Here is a 15,349-nt window from a genome sequence, read left to right as displayed (position 1 = left end):
GGTTCCATCCCAGGTGGGGGACACTGCTGCTGTACCCTTGAGCAAGGTACTTTACCTAGATTGCTCCAGTAAAAACCCAGCTGTATAAATGGGTAATTGTATGTAAACAATAATGTAATTGTATGTAAAAATAATGTGATATCTTGTGACAATTGTAAGTCGCCCTGGGTAAGGGTGTCTGCTAAGAAATAAATAATAATTATTATTATTATTATTATTCCCATTCAGGCAGTGTTAACAGGTCCCAGGGCAAGGGGGAGACGAGACAGGCAGTGCAGCTGATTGGCTGTCAGGATGTGCGAGCGCTGGGGTCGGTACTCGGAAGGCAGGAAGCCGTGTGGGCAGACTCTCTCTTTCTCTCTCTCTCTCTCCCCCTTTCCCCGTGTCACTGCCTGCGTCACACACAGGGTGTTTTCCACTGACGAAAAGGTGGTGCTGCTGAGCAAGTTGAATCAGACAACGCGAGCGTCGGCTGGTACGATCACAGACCGAGGCGAACAAAAAAGAAAAAAAGAAACAACGACCAGCAGCAGTCTAGACTGTGCGAGGCTGAGCTCGCTTGGGAGGAATTCGTTTCACAAACACAAAAGGATTTTTGTTGTCTTTCATTTATGGTGGACGGATACACAAACTGTTGGTAGGTAACTTTTAATTTTGATGCTTTTTTTAACACTGAACGTGTTTAAAGACCTTGATTCTGGACTACTGCCAAATAGTTGGAATGCTATGTGGCGCGTGTAACTGGAAAAATAAGCAGCTGCGGTCATTCTGTTTTGTTAAGGAAGTTCGGGCTAGTTGATACAGTCCGAGGGTTGAAGGTACAAGTTTGCTTTTAGTTTTTATTTTAATGTACGCTTCTTAAATAACATCTGTGTCAGATGTAACATTGTGCGGGTTATTTGAGAAATGTGCGTGTTATCGAGCTACACGTTTTGTTTATAAAATTAGTAGCATTAATCTGCGTATGGCGTTTGTTTGCTTGTTTGATTATTTCTGTAACTAGCTTTTTTTTTTTAAATTTTTTTTTTGCTGCTGGCCAAAATGAATCGCTTTATTTAGAAATAGCTAACGTTAGCAGTATCTGCCTGTGCGCTTCACAGCAATAGAAAAAAAAATACCTAGACGTTTGCCAAAGCCAGTAGTCTTGAAAGCGGTACGCCGAGGAAAATCCGATTCATTCCAAATACTGTAGTATTGTTGTCTAGTGCATAGCAAGGAGGGGTACAGTTCTGTGATGGATTGGGTACCAGCGGTCTTCGCAACAAGCGCATACATTGTGTGGCGTTTCGCTATGCTAATTGAGGTAATATGCTGTCAGACGCTGTTGCAGGCTGATGATTTATAGGATAAAGCGGTCGTGCCTGTGTATCGCAGTGTGCAGTACTAGCCCTTACAGAACTGACTCTTCTGCACAGTGTACGCGAGAGACTGTCCCACGCAGCAGCTGGCTGAGGTCACGGAGGCTCGTCACAATACGGTGTTGCTGTTGCAGTAATTGTCATTAATCAGTGGGGGTGAGAACCTCAGGTGTGAAGAGGATTTGGGTAAATCAACAGCTTTCGTGGGCTAGTTGAAACCACAATAACGATACATCAGTAACTAACCGTTAATACCAATTGTTTTAAAAAGAGGGATCCTTTGTGTTCTTGCTTATGTTGTGCATAAAAAATGCGAAACAGTCCAGCTACCCATGGTCGTTAATTCCACTAATGACATATTCAATTGCATCACCAAAGGTCCTGCATACCTGTGTTAATAGACTAAGATGTTTGTCTGATTATTGTCTTTAACGCTAAATACCTGTGATGTTCAATGAGGAGTGTCGTCTTGCGGTTGTGTGTTTACCATACTCTTTTTAAATGATTGGATCAATCAGAGAACGAGTCATTTCTTAGACTCCATGCGAACTTCAAACGGGCAGTCCAAAACGAGTTAATGAAGCGGCCGGGGTCTGAAGCAGCGGGGTGTAATGATCTGTGTTTTCTGAATGTAGGCTGCACGCTGAGCCATCTCCTTCGTTAGTCTAATGGGGATGATGGGGTCTTTCACAAACACCACACAGTACTACAGCAAGAGCGGTGCAAAATACCCAAGGAAAATTACTAACGTATGACATTGTTCCTCATAGTGACCAAATGGAAATTTAAAAATATTTCCACGGTATGCTGTAGCACAGTACAATATTCCAGCTCCTTTGTGATGTAAAAATACAGAATGTATATCACTTCTGCATGGGAACTGGCATGGCCTCTTAAAGCATGCATGTTCTAATGACCAGGATGGACACATTCTGTCACGTTGAGATGAGATAGCATGCTAGCCCTGTGTGCAACGGCACGTTTTTACTACAGCTTTCAGTGAAACGCCAGCTTGATGCAACTAGATACTGTGAACAGCGCCAAATGGGAGGGAGGTAGGGGCTTGTTTTTCAATGGTAAATATTACTCTGTGACTTCATCAGAACAGCTTAATTAGCACTTTCACTGAATCCTTTGTCACCTTCTGCCCATGTACCCATGCCTGTGCTTTTATTACTTGGCTTGAGAGTTTTACAAAGGTCTCAAGTGTCCCCTTTAGCAGGGTCACCCTGGGAAATTCCTCTCTTAAAATTCTCACAGGGTCTTTGACAGGGGTAATCCCTGCCCTGTGGACTACAGTGTAGAAGGAAGCAGCACCTTGCAGGTCATTGAAATGTTGTTTGTGCATTCTCCTCAAATATGCAAATCTGACAAATTTACATAACCTGTATTAGTGAAACTTGATTGGTCTAGGAAGCCTGCACCTATCAAATGAATAGTCCCCTTTATCAGAATGTACAGGGTGTTCATTTTATCAGTAGAATGTAGTTAAAAACAAAAGGCCAACTAGTGCCTTCAAAGACCTGTCTTAAGCTCTGTTTTCTTGGGGGTGGGGAAGCTTTTAAATCTGTTCATTAGAAAACTCTTGAAATTGTTGCTTTTAAAGTATTAGCTGGAACAAAGAAAATCACACCTTGCTTACAGTAGCTGCAGAAACCAGGCATGGAATGAAACGGGTTCTCTCACATTCCATTAATCCCACAGAGTTGCAGAATTCTTAAGGAGCACCAAAAATGGTGTTGCACTGGGAAATGTCAGGACTGAATTCCTTTTCCAGGGGATCGGCAGCAGAGCACAGAGAGTGGGAGAGAGAGGAGGGAGCACATCTGGGTTAAATATTTGTCGTGTAATCCCCAGGACAGGGGAGTTGTGGTGCCAGTGGGTTTGATCCGTCGTTCTTGTATTTGTTTTTAAAAGCTTTATTTTTTTCCCTGCTTGGAATGAGTAAGGAACTGGAGCCAAGGAACAGAATGTCTCTTTGGCAGAATGTAGCCTGGAAGCATTGTAGTTTTGTGTAGGGACCAGGTTACTCGGGGGAGAGCTGTTCCATTTCTGGTGGTGTGCCACAAGGTGGCAGTGTTGAACACTTAGTTTAGAAAGGTGGAGGTACTGTTCTCTTGGTTTGCTATGGCACTGTAAAGATACAGTATGTTTAAACTCTCCCACAGTCAGATTCATTATTTACATGAAGCTGATCACTCAGAAATCATTATCATTCTACTGCTTGAAAGTAGCTTTTTTATTAAGTCCTGCAACACAAATATTTATTAGCACAGTCCTCCCAGCTGTAGTGTCATTTTGGTGTAATAATAATAATGTATTTTATTTCTAGTGTTCTTGGACTACCTGTCATGTCTCTTATTAGAATGAGAATTTGATCCATTAAAAAAACAAAAAATGCATTGAACTATTGCAGAGAAACAACAGGTCATGTCCCACTTAATGTATTACTTGAAAGGTACTGTATGTAACACGCAGCAGGATGTAGAGTAAACTGTAAAAAAAGAAAAAAAAACCTTCAGCAACTCTGCCATGTGTTTTTCACCCAAAGGCAATGTATGATGATTTGCACTAAAAAACATTTATTTCCATAGTTTAATCTGAACATGTTTTCTAGCATTGTCAAATGCGGCATGGAAACCCCATAACCACAACTGTACAAAACAGAAAGACACTTATTTTTTCTCTCTCGCTGTTTGCCATGCAAATCAGTCCCATTTTTCCCCCAGGTAGTTTGCATGAAACAGATGCACATCAGGCTATTGGCATACGTTGCCAGGTGAACACCCAGGACACAGCGCTTCGGTTTAGGCTGCATGTCTTCCCCTGCCATGGAAACGGATTGACAGGAAGGCCTGTTTCAAGGTGCCTGCTTCCCTTCAGGAGCAGCATCTGGGTAACGGGTGGTGAAGAACAGGTGAGCTCTCGGCTCGGCCCGGCTTCACACCACTCTGCTTAAACCTGCTTCGCTCGGGGCTTCAGACAGGAGGTGAAACACGTTTCCCACGGTAACAGGGAGGCTGAAGATTAGAAAATATATAGACTTTCCTTTTTAACCTTCATGCCCCTCTTTATTTACCTTACCTGGCAGAACACCAAAGAAAGTGACCCCCAAGACCCCTGTTTCCAGACAGATTTATAAAGTTTGCGCAGATTAAATATTCTGAAAAAAAGAATTGATAGGTTTAGAAATAGGCGATAGATAGATAGATCTAGAAACAAGCACCAATCATTTATAATTCTGCTGACAAAGAGCATTCCCATTCCAGCAGCCAAGCAAAATAACTAAATCCAATCCAACATAGAATGCATGCTTAAAGAACTGTGTGCGTGTGTTTAACAGTGGAGTTCCACTTCCCATCCTCTCCAGCAACCCCTTTCTCTTGGCTGTCATTTGAATTCTTTGCCCCACGATGCAGTTACTTGGGCTAATCATGTGTGTACTTGCATGTTAAATAGGCTGTGTGAACTTTGTTTGACACCAGACTTAACTGAATGTGTCAAATTGAGCAGTTTCTTTTATTGCTCAGGTTTGAAAGCAAACTGTGCATGGAGCATTTCAGATTAATAATGGCGTGCACTAAATCTATATATTTGCCGTCTTGTAATTGCAGGGATTTTTCACTGTAATAGCATAGTAGAGTGTTATGTGGAGAGACCTGCATTGTTAAAACAGGTGGCCAGTTGTCATCTAAGCGCTGAAACTTCTGGAGAGAAGCCATGTTTGCTATCTGTCCACCTGTTCAGGATTAAGTTAAGAATTAAATGGATTGGCATGGCCTCCGGTCATGCAGAACAATCTCAAATGTTGCAATAAAAAGAACTGCCTCATCCAAGCGGTTTAGAAAAAAGGCTAAATTGGAAGCAGACAAGCTATTGCAACAAATGGTATTCTGAAATATGCAAAATGCTGAAAATATTAAAAAGTTTTTAAAAAAATGGTTGAAACTAAAGTATATTGGTATACTGAGCTTGGGGAAGCAATGAAGGGCAACAGAAATCTGAATGTCTCCAAATAGAGAAGTGTGCATTATTGGTAGAAAATAACGCTAAGAAAGCATTGCTTATGTCTATAATCCTAGAGCATTCATAATGCCTAATTATAGGATTTTCAGTTACGTAAAACAGCATGTGGACAACACAGTGTACTGTGAGGGTTAAAATGCATTCTTGCATCCTTTAATTATAATTTGTCCTGGCCGTTGAATCATTTGTCAATGCCGATTTGCATAACTTGTAGATAGGTCAGTGTGGTTAGCTTTGAAAGGATGGCAAGTAGATCAGCACCTCCCCCAACACACATTCTAGAAAGGAATTCTAGAGTACCGACACTTTCAATCCCATTGGGCTTCTCTACAGCTAACACTGTCTTTTGGGGGCACTTCTTTGCAGCGTATGTTAACTATGTTTAACAAGCATCTTCTGAGAAAGAAAGAGGGACTGACACTTTGGGAGCCACCGAACAAGTTTGATCTCCCCTGTAAGCTGTGAAACGAACTAATTCCAACCAGTCATCCGAAACGCCCCCACTGGAGCACGTCATGGATAAAGGTGACAGTCGTCATTCACTCCTACACACTGCACTGCGTGTAATCTGTGGTTGACTTTGAACCACCGGCCTTTTGCCAGGAATTTGTAGGCAGTAGTGCTTTACTGCCATAATAGATGGTTCCTTACGCTCTCCCTGAGTCATGCTGACTCACAGTTACAGTACATCGCATCAGCTGTGATGCAGTGCTGGCTTTCCCCCCCTTCCTCACAGGATCAGCCCTTCTTGTGACTGAGAGTTTAAAGAAGCTCTCCTCTCCGCACGCATGTTTCATGACTCTGCTGTATTCCTTCTTGGTTTGTATTACTCGAGAGAGAGAGAGAGAGAGAAAATGGGGAGAGTTACACTTGATAAAGGATGGGGTGTGTACAGTACATGCCCATCAAGCTGAAAGTATGCTATATTTCCAGGATGAGACCGTTTTGAATGAGCAAATCTAAATGTAAAAGTACTGATTTCGTGGCGTTCCTTTAATTGTATTCCTTTTGAAGGACCTGTCTGTTTGCATGCAAGGGATTCTGTTAGTAACCTAGCAGAGCCCCTATGCAATGTCTGTGTTTGCTTTGGATTTCCAGCTCAGTTGACCAACCCCAAAGGGTCAGAAAGGGCAGGTTTGCACAGTAATGGGATCTCTTTGCAACCCTGCCTTGGTACTAAGGTACAGTAGTATTTGTGGACTGTTGACGGTTAATATAATTTCTATGTGATTCAAACATCCATACCTGCTGTGTGTGTCTCTGATTTCTGAATGGGTTTTGCATTCCATTCTGATTGAAAAGGGGTCTCAAAGATAAGTGTTTAAATGTACCTGACTCCCTTCTGTATTTCGAGCTGCAGTTTAGGCACATGGGCTCCTGTTTGACATGCCTTCTACTCGACTGTGTTTGTGACTCTGATGCATGTGTACTTCACGCTTCATTCAGTAGCATGCTTTGGCAAACTGGCACTTGCTTCTTTGCTAATGAATGAGCAGGACTGACTGTAGCTTATTAGAGCACTGGTAACCAGCTAACAACAGGGGTCCAAGATGAGTGTTGTGTGAGCACTGGCTTGAATGATTAATACTATTCCTAAACAGATTTATATTCTCCAGTGGTGTGCACTAGGATACAGAAACAAATCGCAGGATAGCTCAATGAATCTGATCATAATGTTCAGTACACTTGTTCAACCAAATGGTACTGTGTAGCCATCACAATACCAGTGCCATTGATTTCCAACAGCAGCTGTGTTTTGTGAAATGGTGAACTCTCTTTTTATCAATCTATTCTCTCTCTCTCTCTCTCTCTCTCTCTCTCTCTCTCTCTCTCTCTCTCTCTCTGTGATATATATAAAATAAATAAATCAATGTCCTCTGCTGATAATGTCTGCTTCTTACGGGATGTATCCAGTGGTTTTCACTCCCTTACCTGTTCCTTCTCCCATTGTCCCAGCAGATTGACTGAGTAGCTCACATCAACCATGAGCGGGGTACTCAAGAGAAAGCTGGACGAGGACCCTTGCTACTCTTCCTCCTCCCCCTCTTCCTCCTCAGGATGGGAGTCGGACGGGGAGAGCTCCTCCCCCGAGACCCTGGACTCCAGGCCCAGCAATCCCAGCTCCTTGCCAGCTCATTTCACCAGTAAGTGTTTCTGCAGTCAGGGGGGGTTCTTTAACCTTGCTGTAACCTTCTATTCCAACTGGAAATCCGTTTGCAAACCAAACAATATGCTGGCAAAGAGAACGGATGAGCAATTCCAAGCACATGAAAACACAGAGAGTAACAAGGATACAACCTTCTTTGAATTAAGAACTTTAGAAACGTCATTAAGTGTTTCGTTTGCAGATTTTCAGGGCGATTTCTTTTAAATGTAGCTGCTCGCGATATGAAACAAAAAACAATACAACAGGAGCAATAATAACTTAGAGGCCAGGCATTGTTAACAGATCGTCAACATGTGCTAATCTCTGTGAGTGTGTACACAAAAGCCCTTGCACGGATCTCGTGAGCAGAGATAAAGGACAGACAGTTCCTGGCCCCGGTCCTCCAGCACTTGGGCAGGAATCCAGCTTGCAAGGCTCTTCAGTGACGTGCGCTGCCACTGCTGGCACACAGAACACCATGCACTGTGACTGGCTCCCTGGCAGACATCCAGTCAGAGGCTGCCGAGTAAGGGAGAGCATGCAGTTCAGCTCAAACCGTGCAGCTTCATATCCTTGCTTGCACTGGAAAGTGTTTAGGTGTGGGGGAGGGGGGCTCTGTTTGCAGAAGAACTCATTTGTGCTACAGGTTTATTACATTAACTCTGCATTTATCAGGTTGTTTTTTTTTTACACAGGAATGCATTCTAGAAATATTAAACTGAGGCTTTGTGTGCTTTTCCTCACAGCCAGTTTGCACAATGAAACACTATGCAAATAAAAGCACCATCTCCGAATGCCTTGTAGGTCAAGTCCCCTCGTGGTCCTGTTGAAAGAATCACAGCCACTGTGTGTGTGAAACGGGTGGGGGGGACTTTAACCCCCATCCCTATGAAAGGGAAACCGCAGCCTAGTATTGAACCAGGTGTGGTTGGCCTGGCTTTGAAAGCTTTTCATGTAGCTAGTGTGCAGGTACAGTGCATGAAACCACCAGCTTGGTTCATTTTCATTGCCTGATTACTGGAGTTAATTTTCAATGTGAGATGTGGTTTCTGTAGCAGGCAGTGCAGCAGACACAGCCCCAACAAGCACCTGTTCCTTGAACAGTGTTCTGTAAATGCAAGTCTCGCAGTCATATCAACTCACAGAAAACATGGGAGTGCAATTGCTTACCCATTTTGTGCACACACAGGATATGTATGAGTGAGTGGGGGAGGGAGGTCGGTCACAGGATTTCAGAGAGGCAGTAAAACACATTTACTTCTTCCTCTACACACGAGTGGCAGACTGACATTAATAAAGCAAATGCTGTTCTGTTTGAAGCTGCACTCATTACTGTACTTCACTGATTAATGGACTTCTTTAAAGCAACACAAAAATCTTGCTCGGTCTGTGTGTGATTATAAAACTTCTGCAATATTCTGCCTGACCAAACAGCTCTGGGTCCACCTGGTGGCGTACCCTGGGAAGTACCATGGCAGCAGCTGTTTGGCTGCACTGTGTTTATTGAGATGGTTAGAGGGAAACATGAGCGAGTGTCTGAGCTGTTTCAGCCCCACCCCTTAAAATTACTCTTCCAGTCACCTTGGATGACTGCCTTGTAAAACATTCCATGCTTTACTAGTCATAACATAGCTCATTTTAATACCATAACTAAACAGATGTATGTTCAATTAAAACATAGCCAAGGTATGCCAAGTAGTCTTTTTTATAAATTGCGAGAAAGCTACAGAAAGTATAGCGTCTATTAAATTGTGTGGTTTAGTTGTGAAGCTTACTTTAACTGGGTGGATAGTTATATAGTTGTATGGCATGGCTTTGACTTGTCTTGTGCAGAGAATATCATCCATACACACTGCAAGTGAAAAACAAGTTCACGGATGAAAGACAATGAACTACATTACATAAGAACATAAAGTTTGCAAACGAGAGGAGGCCATTCAGCCCATCTTGCTCGTTTGGTTGTTAGTAGCTTATTGATCTCAGAATCTCATCAAGCAGCTTCTTGAAGGATCCCAGGGTGTCAGCTTCAACAACATTCCTGGGGAGTTGGTTCCAGACCCTCACAATTCTCGGTGTAAAAAAAGTGCCTCCTATTTTCTGTTCTGAATGCCCCTTTATCTAATCTGCACTTGTGACCCCTGGTCCTTGTTTCTTTTTTCAGGTCAAAGAAGTCCCCTGGGTCGACATTGTCTATACCTTTTAGGATTTTGAATGTTTGAATCGGATTGCCGCGTAGTCTTCTTTGTTCAAGACTGAATAGATTCAATTCTTTTAGCCTGTCTGCATACGACATGCCTTTTAAACCCGGAAAAATTCTCAAAGCTATTTACTCCAATGCGTCTTTTTTCAGAAAGGAGAAACGCACCCAATAAATTTGTCAAACCAGACTTTTAATTCAGGGGCTTGAATATTACATTTCTTCATATTTAATTTTTTTTTTTTTTTTTTTGCATTGCGCTAATGATTCAGGTGTCAATAGCTTTCAGAATCTACCCCAATATCTTTTCATTCCCTTAACGGTAACACTATTGATCTATGAATGTCTTATTTGTTTTAACACTCTGCTCCCCCCCTCCTTTTTCAGCTACGTCAATCTTGAAGAGAGCCAAGCGGATTCGGAGAAACAACGTGCAATTCGATCAGGTCACTGTGTTCTTCTTCCCGCGCTGCCAGGGCTTCACCAGCGTGGCCAGCAGGGGGGGCTGCACCCTTGGCATGGGCAGGCAGCACAGCGCCTGCAGGCAGTACACGCTGTCTGAGTTTGCTCAGGAGCAGCAGCACCTCCGCAGGGAGAAGCTTAAGGATCGTCTCCGGGAGGAGAAACTGGAAGTCCTCAAGCAAGAGGTACGTCACTGAGGCGTGTATACCATTCTTTTGCTGCTCAGAGTGGTGGCAAACAAGGCAGTCTCCTCCCTGCAGGCTCTTCTTTTTTCATGAACGTGTTCCTTCAAAGTCATACAGTAGTAATTAACAGCTGCATTGAACCTCAATATGCCATACTGTTTTACAGCTAGCTAAAAATGGTACTGCGGAGTCCAACGAGGCCGCCCAGCTGACACTGGATGACATATCTGAAGATGACATTGACATTAGCGGAGTGGACTTCGAGGGTGGCTTCTTCCTCCATCCCTATCCATCCAAGAGACGGCATGCGCTGCTGAAGGCCGCTGGTGTCAAGAAGATCGACAAGGAGGAGAAGCGCGAGCTGCACGCCATCCGGCTCTCCCGGGAGGACTGTGGCTGCGACTGCCAGGGCTTCTGCGAGCCTGAGACCTGCAGCTGCAGCTTGGCTGGGATCAAGTGCCAGGTAGGGCTTCTGTTAGGACCAGTGTCGTAACCAGTGCTGACATTCTACACAGGTCAAACTTGGGTTTCAAGCTGTAGCTGGCAGTATTTATTTGACTGCTTGGTATTTACTATTCAACCTCCAAATCTGTGTTACACAGCAAACCAACAGAGTTAAGGACTATTTTTTACTTTACCAGAATCTTTACATGAGCATCAGCATTGATGATGCAAAAAAACAAGCGAGGACACGACCTCTGTGTCATCATAGCTAGTTATTCCCATGGTTAGGACTGGCTGTGAATGAAAGACGTCTTATCAGTATTTCAAAGGAATTGGCTCTAACAATGGTCTCTTCCCCTCCCCGCAGATGGATCATTCTTCGTTTCCCTGTGGCTGCACAAAGGACGGCTGTGGGAACACGCAGGGCCGGATTGAGTTTAACTCGAGCCGCGTTCAGACACACTACATCCACACCATCATGAAGCTGGAGCTGGAGAAGAGGCTGGAGGAGAGCACGGACACCGGGGAGCAGTGTGGGAGGAAGCAGTGGCTGGAGGAGAGCACGGACACCGGGGAGCAGTGTGGGAGGAAGCAGTGGCTGGAGGAGAGCACGGACACCGGGGAGCAGTGTGGGAGGAGGCAGTGGCTGGAGGAGAGCACGGACACCGGGGAGCAGTGTGGGAGGAGGCAGTGGCTGGAGGAGAGCACGGACACCGGGGAGCAGTGTGGGAGGAGGCAGTGGCTGGAGGAGAGCACGGACACCGGGGAGCAGTGTGGGAGGAAGCAGTGGCTGGAGGAGAGCACGGACACCGGGAAACAGTGGCTGGAGGAGAGCACGGACACCGGGAAGCAGTGTGGGAGGAGGCAGCAGCAGCAGAACCCCTTTGGTTTCCAGTTGGAGGAGGAGCTCCGGGCCATTCCTGGCAGCCCCAGCTTTCACTTCAGTGCCGAGCTGGACCCCATCGGAGAGAACAGCTGCAGCAGCGACATGACAGATTCCTCCAGCTCCTCAAGCCAGAGCGAGTACTCCTCGGGGCTGTGTGCTGGCAGCAGCAGCCCTCAGTCTGACAAGCCACAGTCTGATGTGGATGACAATGGGCTGGCCAGGATTCTCAGCTTCAATGACTCGGACAATGAGGACTGCAGTAGCAGCTGTAGTGGTGATAGCTGTGACCGGCAGCGAAAGGTCAACTTTGGCTGCTTCAACACCTTGGACTTCTTTAACGATAATATTGTCGAGGGCCCCCAACACAACACGAATGGAGGGGACAGGAGTAGCGGACATGTGTGCGACCACATGTCCAGCATTTCAGAGTGCTTGGATGAAAACGCCAACCAAGACACTACGATGTTCCACAGCAGTGGTTCAAGCCAGGCATTCCCCAGCACCCCGTCCCCTTCGATCGATCACTCGTCTCCGAGCTACATGGACCTCAGCCTCTCGTCGGACTCGGATTTTGAGTTCTTCCATGGATTTCCGGACTATAGCCCTGGTCCTCTTTATAACTCCTTGAAAGAATATGAGAATCTGGACAGCTTTCTTCAGTTCCAGCTCCCCAGTTATCCCAGCTTCCCCCAAAACGGGGACCCCGGCACGTGCTTTTTGGAGTCCCTGATTGGCGTGTCGGAATCCATCCCAGAACCCCCCGCTGCTTTTACAGACAATCAGCTCCTTGAAGAAGCCATTAAGTCATCAATAATGGAATCTGTGAAGGTGTAAAATACAGCACAGTTTCAATCTTTACAAAAACTGACAATTTAAAAAAAGAGAGAAACTAATGAGGACTGTATATGTTTTTTACATTTGACATTTTATTGGAAGACTTGATTGATTTTAAGAAAGCTGTGATTTTTTATATATATATATATATATATATATATATATATATATATATATATTTCTTACTTAGCCTCCAAAAAATGTTGTACGAATCAAACTGTGCACAGTAAAAGTACAAACTGGCAGCTAACACACATATTCTACTCAAACTCTTTGGCCTTTTCTTAACCCAAGGTGTGCAGATATATCACAAAAGGCTGGGGAGCTTTTGTTTTTTAACAATGACGCTTTAGTCAAGTTCTGAGTGCATTTGTTGTAAAAGCTGCCATGTGTGTATATATAATGTTTTTTTTAAAACATTTTGTTGCTAGTATTTTTTCAAGAAATATTATTATTATTATTATTATTATTATTATTATTATTATTATTATTATTATTATTATTATATTTTTTCCTAAACTTGCATTCAGAGTGCATCTAAAAGGCATCTTAAGAAGGAAAATTAAGTGCAACCACAGACTTCTCCTTGGATTTAATCTCAACCGGGGCACCACTGTCCTTATAGCGGTTTATAGAAAAATACCAAATCCCATGATAGCGGAGCACAGTTCAGTCCCATGATAGCGCAGTGCAGTTCAGTCCCATGATAGCGCAGTGCAGTTCAGTCCCATGATAGCGCAGTGCAGTTCAGTCCCATGATAGCGCAGTGCAGTTCAGTCTCATGATAGCGCAGTGCAGTTCAGTCCCATGATAGCGCAGTGCAGTTCTCTAATGCTAGAGCCATTCGCTCTGCTCATCGCGGTGGCTGTTGCTGGTTTTGTTACCTGGTGCTTTGGGCAGCTTCACTATCATGCGATTTCAGGTACTTTACCCCCGGCAAGCATTGAGCTCTATTGTAACAGCACCAAAGCTGTCACATGGTTTCCTTTCTGATGTGTTGAGAAAGATTCCTGAGCAGCACATGGGTTTTGGAGTTGTGGTGTGCAGCACTGTTTTGAGTTACAGCAATCATAATCTGAACATTTATATTTATTACCAGCGTAATGCTTTAAAACTCCATGTTTAAAACAAACTATAATCTGTAATACCTCAAAAGTATTACATCTTCGAATTTATTTTATGCAGCTTCCATGTATTTATTTAGAGGAACGGAGGCCCTGTGGCTTTGTTAGGTGGGCTTTTTGAAAGTGCAATCTTGTTTTTTAGTAGCACCGCTTTCCTCAACCGTTTACCTTTCTTTAATGAAACTTCCCAGTTTAGCTTCTGTGGATTCTGATCTCGGAAGAAAGAAATCTGCTGGGGTGGCATATAAGACGTCTGTAGTGCTGAGCAGGTGTTACAGTGAGAAGCCGGCAAATGCGCAACTCTCTTAGTTTGTCTCCTTGTTTTAGTGCATTTGGATTTACATGATTTGGTTCGAATTTATTTAATTAGTGTTTTGGTCACTCTGTCCAGGGTGGCCCAGTCTTGTGCCTGTTATGCAGAGGAACCATCCACAGCAGCCAGCACAATCCAGGGGGGCTCTATTTACTGTGGGACTGTGCAATTGGTTCTTGGTACTTTTCAAAATGCAAAAGTAAAATGTTGAGGTATATGGGTCGATTTTTGCTTAATATATAGCGTGTCAGATATTTATAATTTTTGTAAATAATTTGCATATAGAATCAAAATTAATCTGTATTAAGAAAATCAAAGACTATTTTAGAAGGAGTCACATTTGTCTTTTTAAAATACCTTTTGTGCTAAAAAAAAATAAACTATTTAAAATAAACTATTTTGCAAATTCTGAAAGATTTGTAATATATAATAAACATAACTATTTTATTTGATAGTAATGAAGGTTATTGTTGTCAATAATTTAATCTATTTGACTGTCAGGAAGGATTAATATATTTAATAGTTTTTTTTTCTGAACTGCACCAGTTTCGTTTGACAGTGTAAGGTTGGGGCAAAAGATTTTACACTGTGGCCAGGTTACACTCAACACGCTTATTGATTTGGCAATTCCCAGAACAAAAATATATGCAAACATTTTTTAACCTGCAAAAAAAAAAAAAATGCAACCTTAAGGCTTTGCAACACTAATGCATATATCGCAGGGTTTACAATCAAGTGATATGGTATCTATTTTGTAATTTTTACTATGAATATGCAATTGAAGAGTGATAATATTTGTTTGCCCCCTGTCAGAAGTTACTGTATACAGTAGACTGTTCAAACTGTTTAGGGCACCGCTACATATCGAACAGGAGTAAATCCCATTTACCAAGTGGTTTGTATTTGACAGGCATTCAGTAGGTGCTGGTTAGGCGCACATTCCTAGGGTTTTCTGCATAGAGCTCATCTGCAGTATGATCTGCTGCAGGTAGAACTGCTTTGCTGCCTTGTTTTTGTATAATTTATTTGATTTTTTTGTGTTTGTGCCAACAAGAGGGCACCAGGTTCTGTAAATAAGTTGTCTACTATTGTTGTATAAAAAAAAGAAAACCTGGATATTTATTAATGTAATCAAATTATTATTTTATTGTTTTGTGTTGATCTTGTTTATTTCACAATGACCTTATTTTTCCCTTTTTATATATTGTAAATATTTCTTTTTTATTATTTGCTTAAGGTACTGCAGAGCAAAAAAAAAACACAATTTTTTACATTCATTGTAAAGAATGCATTCTGTTTTATAAATGCTGCTCATTCAATCCAAGTAATATGAAGACATCTCTATTACTTCAAATAAAAAATGATTGTTGGAAA

The 15,349-nt window shown here is 42.9% G+C and overlaps 1 protein-coding gene across 4 annotated transcripts; it reads left to right on the top strand.

Annotated features, from left to right (window-relative positions):
* Window positions 1-256: 256 nt before the first annotated feature.
* LOC117400615 (uncharacterized) lies at window positions 257-15,349 on the top strand. 4 transcript variants are annotated; one of them, XM_059023371.1, is made up of 6 exons: window positions 257-637; window positions 7,344-7,528; window positions 10,115-10,374; window positions 10,541-10,837; window positions 11,186-11,604; window positions 11,683-15,349. In XM_059023371.1, exons 2-6 carry the CDS (start codon window positions 7,369-7,371, stop codon window positions 12,536-12,538), a joined length of 1,992 nt encoding a protein of 663 aa, XP_058879354.1. In that variant the 5' UTR covers window positions 257-637; window positions 7,344-7,368; the 3' UTR covers window positions 12,539-15,349. The 4 variants fall into 4 exon arrangements, with proteins under 4 accessions (XP_058879354.1, XP_058879351.1, XP_058879352.1 ...); XM_059023368.1 differs by having other exon boundaries at window positions 258-637; window positions 11,186-15,349; XM_059023369.1 differs by having other exon boundaries at window positions 258-637; window positions 7,341-7,528; window positions 11,186-15,349.

Source organism: Acipenser ruthenus, chromosome 4, assembly GCF_902713425.1.
Source record: "Acipenser ruthenus chromosome 4, fAciRut3.2 maternal haplotype, whole genome shotgun sequence".
In the NCBI taxonomy this organism is placed as follows: domain Eukaryota; kingdom Metazoa; phylum Chordata; class Actinopteri; order Acipenseriformes; family Acipenseridae; genus Acipenser; species Acipenser ruthenus.
The sequence above is the reverse complement of the archived record's forward strand: the minus strand, read 5'-3'. Positions and strand labels throughout refer to the sequence as shown.

Coding starts and splice junctions, on each gene's coding strand:
- LOC117400615 (XM_059023368.1), top strand. CDS start 7,369: ATGAGCGGGGTACTCAAGAGAAAGCTGGACGAGGACCCTTGCTACTCT. Junction 10,375..10,540: donor TGGAAGTCCTCAAGCAAGAG/GTACGTCACTGA, acceptor ACTGTTTTACAG/CTAGCTAAAAATGGTACTGC. Junction 10,838..11,185: donor TGGCTGGGATCAAGTGCCAG/GTAGGGCTTCTG, acceptor CCCTCCCCGCAG/ATGGATCATTCTTCGTTTCC.